This window comes from Rhododendron vialii, chromosome 10a, assembly GCF_030253575.1.
Source record: "Rhododendron vialii isolate Sample 1 chromosome 10a, ASM3025357v1".
Taxonomy (NCBI): Eukaryota; Viridiplantae; Streptophyta; class Magnoliopsida; order Ericales; family Ericaceae; genus Rhododendron; species Rhododendron vialii.
This window is the reverse complement of record NC_080566.1, coordinates 5870710-5880796: the sequence shown is the minus strand read 5'-3', so window position 1 is coordinate 5880796 and position 10087 is coordinate 5870710. Positions and strand designations below refer to the sequence as shown.

Below are 10087 nucleotides of genomic sequence, written 5' to 3'. Positions count from 1 at the left end.
CTCACCTGTGTTAGGGTTAGTTAACACCCTATACATTTTTCCTTCTTTCTCTCACAACAACATGACGCGCGCACGCATGTGTGTGTGTGCGTGTGCGCGTGTGTGTGTGTGTGTGTGAGAGAGAGAGAGAGAGAGAGAGAGAGAGAGAGATATGTTATCCATCTTGATTTGATGGCGGTGCTGCCACGCTTGATTACACCGAAAAGTGATCTGAGTCTACGAAACTCATGGAATTTGATCCACCTGAAACTTCTCCACCGATCATGTCAGCATTCAGAGTTCCATCACATAACGTGCTGCTGTGATAACAAGGGACAGAGCCAACATTTCGCCAATTTTCCTGCATCTACAATGCAGACCTCAGGCAGCTGAGTATATCATCCGTCGATGGACGTTCAATCCCCTCATCACGCACGCATTTCTCTGCAACCATGACAAATTCCTTGAGACATTCTGGTGCTATCTTGTCAGCTAGATTTGGATCAATGATATGATCAACAGTACCCCTTTCAATATTCTTCTTGAACCAACGCACTAAATTCACCTGATCCTCATCCCGTGTCATAATCATAGGCTTCCTACCACAGAGGACTTCTAGTAAGATGACACCAAATGAGTACACGTCAGATTTTTCAGTTAATTTTGCACTCGCAAGGTACTCTGGAGCCATATATCCCGCATTATCCGCCACAAACGTATTGGTGTTTGTACTTGATACGTTTTTGGGCAGCATTCTGGAAAACTCGAAACCTGTAACTTTGGCAACCCAATTCTCATCCAACAAAATACGCATTGACTGCAGGTTCTGGTGAATGATTTTCCGTTTGGTACCCACGTGGAGGTATTGCAGTCCTCGTGCTGCACCAATGCAGATTGAAGACGCCTTTCCCATGGAAGACGTTCATTGTTAGTTTTATAGAGCTGATGGTATAGATTCCCCTTGGCAACATACTCACATACAAGGATCATCTCATTCTTCTCGTTGCAGTATCCGACTAATGAAACAATGTTCAGGTGACGAAGATGGGAAAGCACCAGGATCTCATTCTTAAATCGGTCCATGTTCATTTCACTTGACGTCCTTGTTCTCCTTTTGATCGACACTTGAAGATTCCTGTGGGCAATATCGCCTATATACACTTCGATATCACCACTACATGCAACCACCAGTTGCTCATGAAAATTGTTTGTGGCCGCTCGGATCTCTGCTAGAGAAAAATGACGGTATAACTGGATGCCATTCCCCACCAATTGATCACTCTGAAATCGCTCTGAAGATCCTTGCTTAAAACCGCACTCCATGCAATTGTTCCATCCAAAATAAATACCTTTAGCTACTACACGTGGAATTCTCTGTAACGCCTTTGAGGTTATACCCTTTCGCTTAGGTGAATTGCCTTGTGAATCCAACATGAGCACGAGGCTGTCAACAACTTCAGCCATAGTAGGCCTTCCTTTTGGATGATTATGGAGACATTTGTTAGCAACTTCTGCAAGCACCTTCAGTCCATGGGCCGGAATTTCCCCTCTTAAAGAGGGATCAATGATCTGGTCAAGCATTCCATGCTTGATGCAGTGTTGAGCCCACAGGGCTAGACTTCATTGGTCCTCCTCAACCCCAAAGTCCATAGGTGGCCTTGCACATAACACTTCAAACAGCACCACACCAAAGGCATACACGTCAGACTTCTCGGTTAGCCTACGTGTCAAGAAGTACTGCAGATCCAAATAACCGAATGTGCCTCTAACCTCTGTGCTAACATGGGTTTGCAGCTGGTTTGTGGTGCCCATTCTGGACAACCCAAAATCTGAAATCTTAGCTTTCCAGTTTTCATCCAACAAAATATTTGTGGTCTTCACATCTCTATGTATGACACATTTCTCAGTATGAAGGTAGTCCAATCCACGGGCCGCACCAATGCAAATGTTGATCCTCTTCTCCCAATTGAGATGATGAAAATCAGGACCACATCTCTTCCTACTCGTTTTATACAGAAGCTCAGCAAGCGTCCCATTGATCATATAATCATAAACAAGTATCATCTCACCGAATTCATCCGAATAGCCAATCAGAGTAACAAGATGGGGGTGCCGGAGGGTCGAAAGTGTCTTGATCTCTGTCCAAAACTCTTTTGTCCCTTGCTTGGACTCAGCATTCAAGCGCTTAACGGCAACAACAGTAGTTCCATCGTTGATGAACCCTTTATACTACCAAATCCCCCTCTACTCTACCAACAACCAAAGCATCGTCGAAGTTGCTGGTTGCCAGGTGTATCTCAGCAAGTGAAAAGCAATGGCAGGATTCCTCGGACTGATACACACCATTTGTAGTTGTATTCACTGGGTCCAAAGATGGCATATTTAGGAGCTTTTGGACACGCCACCACCCGTTAAAATTAGATGATGGAATTTGTTGCTGGAAGTAAAGCAGTAATCGCCTTCTATTGGCGATGGTAAAACTATGATGACAAAGGAAGATGAAGTGTAGAGGGATGGTAATTGGGCGATGAGAAAGGTGGACTCAAATATTCCAGCAACGGTTCTACAACTGTGTCCTGTGCTCAGTCAATATACCAGCTTTTTAAATTGGTGTGCTGTTTCCTCAATGAAATTCCATTAGGATACTACAGATTGCCTTTTTTTTTTTTTTTTTTTTATATTAAACTATGAGGCTATGAGTACTTAATCTTTATCTTTTTCATAGCAGGGATTTATAAAGACAAACGATGCTTGACTATTTCCAACCTACTATTATATGCAGCATTCAAGGATTTGTGACAGCAGCTTGCTTGGTGTTTTAGACCATGGAAACCATTTAAGAATTTTGCAGGCATAGAAAAATCTTATTCTAGTGTTTAATTATGTATTTGAACCGTTAATGATAGCTATCTTAATGTTTTCCAACTGAAGATAGCTTTCTTTGATGTTGCTTGGATAGTTGTATGTCAGAACCCTTGAGCAGGAAATCTGATAAAACTCAATTGTTAATACAAATGCTGTGTCTGCTTTGTTGTGTAAGACAGTGAAATTTTTGTCCCTGGCAGCACAAAAAATCCTTAAAAAAAATAACTTTTCATTTGTCAGAGGGAGGACCTCTCGTTATAATAACAAATCATATACCACAGTTTTCTTGGGGCAAGCTTTGTTTCCATTATGAAGACTTCTCAAGGTTTACAGTCAACTTAAGCATTACATTTTTTGATCTTAGCTTAAGAATTACGTAGTTACCCGATTTGTTATTGGTTTCTTGTCAAATGGCAACTTCTCTGAGTACTTCGATGATAGGATTATTATTTGGTATTTATTTTGCTTTTTTCTATCAATACATGATTTTAGGTCTTAAGTGCCGGAGTCTAGGATATTATGTCAGTCCATTATGCAAAAATAATATTACAATTGCCTAAAGGTTTTGGAGGTTAGATCCCCTCGAAGTGATCTATTTCGAGATTCTATCCCCTCGAAGTGATCAATTTCTCCCCTTTTCTCTTTTTCTATCCATTTTCAGAAGTGATCTTATCACACAACTGGGATCATGTTAGATCCTGTGTGCTAGTTTATTTGGTAATTACGTTGGGTAAGATGATTGTCTTCGTGCCACATGGGTAACCGGGGCCTTACGGAGCCGTTGGTCTGGATTTGACTCACCCACCTGCATGATCCGTTCTTGTAATGGGACAGCTCATATGAGGTTTTTTGTCCCAGGCTCCCAAGCCCCAGCTTTAATGGGGCAGCCATCTAGTGGACAACCTTATTGATCCCCAGATTAGTTGGTCCATTGGGAATGAGTTATATGAAAAATCTTTTTTTTTTTAAAAAGTAGTTTGTTTTCATCATGTAATGAGTTTCAGAAGTGAAGAGGCACACACATACATACACACCAGAAAAAAGACACACACACACAAGCAAAAGAGGAAAGAAAAAGATAAAAGATAAAAGAATAGTGAGTGCAGAAAAGATCTGCTAAAAAGTACTATCAAGTATACCTGAATACAACTTTAAATCAACTGAAATCTCCCTGCATAAAGCTGAATACTGTACAAAATATCATTATGTCACAGCAAAGCACAGGTGTGCCATTTTTATTTCTTGAAATCTCCTGTGGTATTGAATAGTGGTGATTGATAACTTGCTAGAATGCATTCACTCTCAAACAAATAAGGAGGAAATAAGATGTCCAATGTCTCAGACCCGTTTCCCTTCTAAATTACTCTTCTACCCACTCTATGCATGCCACCCGTTAGATTAGGAAAAAGTTTTTCTAAAATCCCATAAGATGGATGACCCAATCTACGGTGCCACTGATGTAACATGGAGAGACTTGGATTCGTATCTACCTACAGAGCCAGACCACTTGGCATGGGTGAAGGAGACGGACGAGGAGCAGACTCCAGATAATAAAGGCCATCACATGATCTACCACTGCCAATCACCTTTCTTGTACCCAGTTCCTGAAAGACACAATATGTAGGAAAAAAGGTCACTGAGCAATTTAAGGATTGTGTAAGACTACTAACGGAGAGAAGATTAGTAGGAAAATTTGGCACACGAAGAACTAAAGAAAGAGGAAGGGTTGGAGAGCAGCGAATGGAACCTTTCCCTGAAATAACACCAGATAGGGATCCATCTGCCACTCGAACCTTATCCTTACCGGAATATGTAGAGTAGGAGTCGAAAAATGAAGAACGACCTGTCATATGATCTGTGGCACCAGAATCTATGATCCACGGAAAAGAGGATGCATTAGCTGGAATACTTGTAGAGAAAGCTGCAGTGGAGGTAGGAGCTATAGTGGATGGAGTATCAAGCCTAGCCAGTAGGCGCCTGAGAGCTTGTATCTCCTCCCAAGAAAGAGGGCCAGTTGGAACATGGTTGGGATTACCCGCCATATCAACAGAAGGTAGTGAACAAGTACCAGACAATAACAATTCCCAAAAACAACTCCAATCAAGGGAATCAACTCAAAATAAGCAATACCCAATCAATTGGGGCCCCAAACTTCAACAATCCACGAACAATCAACCACCAATAACCAGAGATAGTAGTAACAATCGACTAAAAAATGCCAAAACTTTACAACCAGTAGCAAACAAGAGAAGACCAACCCAGAAATTGCAGAAAAGGTGCCCAAACTCACTTGGTCAACTCAAACTGACTCGGTCGAACTCAAATAGGAGCAGCAGAAGCCTGAGAGTACCTAACCTGAACGTGAAACGACTTGGAAAACTCCGGCAAGCTCTGGTGAGGGAAGGCGACGCCGGAAAGCAGTGGTCGGAGGTCTGAACAGGGCCAGAAGACTGTCGGTGAACCCTAGGTTTCAAATCTGAGTAGCAAATAGGGCTGAAACTGGTTGATATAGCAGAATGCTACTGTTCAGCATACTGTTCACGTGACACTGTTCATCGGGTACTGTTCACGCAGCACTGTTCAAGATCGGTGCAAGGGAAATCCCACGTTAGGGTTAGGATCTCTGCTCTGATACCATGTAAAGTTGAGAGACAGCAGTATCGATTTGTGGAAAACCCAAATTAGGGTAACTTTCATTAAACTGGATATATATACAACGCAAGATACAACAATTACAATGAGGTCCTAACTAATTAACTATTTACATACTAAGGATAAATAATGAAACTCCGTACAACAAACTGTTAATAAAATCTAGAAGCTACTCCACCTATTGCCAATTGGTTTTAGGTTGGAACCTTCCAAGAAATCTAACATGGTATCAGAGCTAGGTCTTGGGTGGCCTCACATCGTGTGGTCAAGTCTCAATCGCCCGAGTCAATCATCTCACCTTATCAATTAATACCTCCACATGCATCCGGGCTGCATGTGAGGGGTCGCCCGAGTAAAAATCTCCTAGTTTCCTCAATTCGTACCTCCACGTGCATCTGGGCTGCACGTGAGGGGGAGTGTTAAAACTTGTCCCACATTGCTCATTTAAGCCACCCAAGCTTGGTTAATAAAATCTAGAGGCTACTTCACCTATTGCCAATTGGTTTTAGGCTGGAACCTTCCAAGAAATCTAACACCACCCTTGTACCCTATCATGTATAATAGTATATGACATGGAAGTTGTAGCGCACGTCTAAATCCATTTGATAAACTGTAAAGGGAACCCATGAAAACCCATCTTATTGAGTCACAAGCCTTCATGAAATCCACGTTCATGTAACACTGGGACACTTCACTAGTTCCGTTATAATCCGTAAGCTACTCTAGTGCCAGGAATAAGTTATCACTGATCCTTCTGCCCTGATTAAACTTCCTTTATATTCTTCAAAATAAACACACTCTCCTAAGCCTTTTTGCTAGAATTTGGCTATGGGGCATTCTGATAAACAACGTGCTCATGGCTCTCTAGTCTGGACTAGTGATACAAATAATCCCCAAATGTATTTCTATTTTTCAATCTTGTTTCTCGCTGCTATGCTTCCCATATACATGGTTCATTTTAGTAGTTAGATTGTTCATTGAGCTACAAACAACATATTATTTGAGCAAGGGATGATAGCTTTCTATTCTGCATAGGTAATTTCATGGTACCAGTAAAAAGACTAAGAACTGAAGCTTGAATGGTTTCAATTGTCTAAGTAAATAAATGGACATTTATTGGAGGATTTTGCCACCGGGGAATAGAAACTTGCTGATTAAAGCCACTCCATTACAGAAAATTTTAATTTAAATATCTAACGCAGTGGAAAGTACACAAAGGCTAGATATCGTTCTAGCAGACAAGATAATTACTCAAATCCACGAGTAGCCCTCCACAAGGAAAAGAGCTTGAATTAATATTGATTGAGAAAGTTGAGTTGCCCTTAGACTTACAATCTCAATTATACTAGCTAAAGGATAAGGATAGACCAAACCTTTAACCTTCCCAACACATGACTCTTAGACTTCCAACAAAGACCTTTGGACTCCTAAGCCTCAATACAAAGAACTTAACTAAATGACCCTTCAACAAACTTACTTAATACCAACCTTGGAACTTTAAAAGACACATTGAATGACTTAATACTTGTTCTTCGACTTCCTCTTTGACTTGTGATTCTCCAATTGCTCCATGAATGTTTCAGCCACTTGTCCTGCATCAATATCAATCTTGTGCTATCGGGCTAGGTTACCTGAAAAATATGCGGAATCTTCCAAACTCGTAAAACTCATCCCATTACTACCTCCTCTACTGGGGATGTCAACAATTACTCTACCATCAGAGAACTGATTGTGAGAACGAAGGATGGCCTCATGGGACTTGTTTAGCCAAGCCTCCTGTAGCTGCAGTGCACACCACAGGCTACCTACCACAGCATCCATTGATGGACGTTCAATCCCCTTTCCACGCACGCAACTTTCTGCAATCATGACATACTCCTTCAAACATTCAGGTGCTATTGTATCAACTAGGACTGGATCAGTGATTCGATCAACTGTACCCAGTTCAACATTTGATTTGAACCAATGGACTAAATTTACCTCGGCCTCACCCCTTGTGATAACCATTGTCTTCCTCCCACAGAGGACTTCCAGTAAGATGACCCCGAATGAGTACACATCGGATTTTACAGTTAATTTTGAATGTGCGAGGTACTCTGGATCCATGTATCCCACATTGCCAGCGAAAAAGGTACTACCGGTAGCAGTTGATCCATTGGTGGGTAGCACAATGGAAAACTCTAAACTTGAAAGTTTGGCAGCCCAATTCTCGTCCAACAGAATACTGGTTGGCTTTAGGTTGTGGTGAATGATTGTCTGTTTGGTACCCGTGTGTAGGTATTGCAGCCCTCGTGCCACACCTATGCAGATCTCAAGACGCTTTTCCCATGGAAGAGGACTATTGTTGGGTCCATAGAGATGATGGTAGAGAGATTTGTTGACCATGTACTCGTACACAAGAATCAATTCTTGTTTGTCATTGCAATATCCAACTAAAGGGATGATGTGATGGTGACGGAGCTGGGATTGGACCTGCATCTCAGCCGTAAACTGGTCCAGGTTCCTTTCTCTTGATTTCCCTTCTTTCCACCGTCTAATTGCCACCTCAGTATTTCCCCTGCCAATATGACCTCTATAGACTTTGGTATAACCAACATCTTCAATCACCAGATTCTCATGGAAATTGTTTGTTGCGGCTTGAATTTTTGCCAGCTTGAAACATCGATACAGCCGAGCAGCAGTGACCTCAAACGGGTCTGTCCGCAACGTCCTGAGAAATCCATTTTCGGAACCATACCTTGAGATGTTATGGTTCTTCAACGACTTTTCCCCCCAAAATATACCTTGAGATGGTACGCATGCAAAACCCATAATTACATTGCTGACACTTTTGGTAAACTTCAGTAGGCTGCCATATGATACCAACATGTGCTTGAGGCTGCCTTCCACTTCAGCCATCGTTGGCCTTCCTTGTGGATGTTTGTGCAAGCATTTGTTAGCAACTTTCACAAATAGCTTTAGACGCTTTGGTGGTATTTGCCCCCGTAAATACGGATCGATAATCTGATCAAGCATTCCCTTCTTCATGCATTGTTGAGCCCATAAGGGTAGACTGCGTTCCTCGTCATTGTTATCATCTCTTATATCCACTGGCGGCCTTGCGCATAGCACTTCAAATAACACCACACCAAAGGCATATACATCTGACTTCTTGGTTAGTCTACGAGTCAAGAAGTACTCTGGATCCAAATAACCGAACGTACCTTTAACATCTGTGCTAATGTGGGTTTGCGTGGTGCCCATTTTGGACAACCCAAAATCTGCAATCTTGGCGACCCAGTTTTCGTCTAAGAGAATGTTTGTGGTCTTGACATCCCTGTGTATGATACCCTGCTCAGTGTTATGAAGGTAGTCCAGTCCGCAAGCAGCATTGATGCAAATTTGAAGCCTTTGCTTCCAAGTGAGATGATGAGTATTGGTGTTTCCTTGTCCACGGATTTTGTAGAGATGATCCGCGAGTGTCCCATTGGCCATGTATTCGTAAACAAGTATCATCTCCTCGCAGTCATCGGAGTAGCCAATCAGAGTGACGAGATGAGGGTGCCGGAGCATGGAAAGCGTCTTGATCTCTGACCAAAATTCTTCTGCCCCTTGCTTGGATTCCGTATTCAGCCGCTTAATGGCAACGACGGTAGCTCCATAGTTCATGAACCCTTTATACACCTTACCAAATCCGCCTTTCCCAATGAGCAAAGCATCATCGAAGTTGTGGGTCGCCCATCGTATCTCAGCAAGTGGATAGCGACAGCACAATTCCCCGGATTGATTGTCTCCGTCGCTTGTTGACATATTTATGAGTCTTGGGACCCTATAAGGAGAATGCTGGGGTTGAGTTACTGGAAGGACTGCAGTGAATTGCCATTGGGAAAAGATGATGAAGGAAGATGGAGGGCAGAGGAACAAGAAAGAGGAGATGATAATTGGGATACAAATTTATTTTTGGTAGTGTTTGAGAGAGACTAGGGAACAGAATAAATGGACTGCAACTGGCTTTCTCCTCGGGTTATGGCTTTGGGCTGATCCAAAGTCTATATACCTTTCATTTTCTTGGGTGATTTGTCTTGTAAGTAGAAAATTGTAAAAAAATATGCAGTATTTGACCATGGCGTGCCAGGTACGTGTGATATCGATCGATAGTTGACGTTTGACCTTACGAAAATTGGTTTTTTTTACGGATTTTAAGCCATGAATCGTGCTAGCTACGTCTTTTAATCTTTAAACAATATGTTTGCCCAAATGTAATGATATTCAACTGCAGCTTACATGCTGCTTGAGACCATTTCAATCATTTAAGAAAATTTGAAGTTGGAGAATTTTCTGTGTCTGTTGATTTAAATTTTTCTTCAGATATTGAATATGATAGTTAAAACTATTGCGGTTCAACAGAAGATAACATTCTTTAAACAGAGAGAACCCTTGAGCAAGCAATTTGAAGACACAGAAATGGTAAAAAAATAAAAATTGTGATGCAACTACGGTGATAAGTCCCATATATTTATTTGGTAACGTATAGCGTATGATCACAGCATAAGAAAGACATTGTTTTTTGGGAAAATTTTAAAAATGGTCCCTCTAGTTTGTACGAGTTCTC

The 10087-nt window shown here is 41.7% G+C and overlaps 3 protein-coding genes across 3 annotated transcripts; all 3 read right to left on the bottom strand.

The window, feature by feature from the left end:
- Window positions 1-274: 274 nt before the first annotated feature.
- Window positions 275-1465, bottom strand: LOC131304494 (putative receptor-like protein kinase At5g39000). The gene has a single exon (XM_058331740.1). It carries the CDS (start codon window positions 890-892, stop codon window positions 347-349), a length of 546 nt encoding a protein of 181 aa, XP_058187723.1. The 5' UTR covers window positions 893-1465; the 3' UTR covers window positions 275-346.
- A 134-nt stretch (window positions 1466-1599) lies between these two features.
- Window positions 1600-4886, bottom strand: LOC131302790 (receptor-like protein kinase FERONIA). The gene is made up of 4 exons (XM_058329586.1): window positions 4515-4886; window positions 4339-4448; window positions 2267-2459; window positions 1600-2208 (listed from the first exon to the last, which is right to left on the bottom strand). The coding sequence occupies exons 1-4, from the start codon at window positions 4884-4886 to the stop codon at window positions 1600-1602; spliced, it is 1284 nt and encodes a 427-aa protein (XP_058185569.1).
- Window positions 4887-6664: 1778 nt separating this feature from the next.
- On the bottom strand, window positions 6665-9780 carry LOC131304484 (probable LRR receptor-like serine/threonine-protein kinase At1g51810). Its single transcript, XM_058331731.1, has one exon. The coding sequence runs from the start codon at window positions 9283-9285 to the stop codon at window positions 7111-7113; it is 2175 nt and encodes a 724-aa protein (XP_058187714.1). The 5' UTR covers window positions 9286-9780; the 3' UTR covers window positions 6665-7110.
- Window positions 9781-10087: the final 307 nt, after the last annotated feature.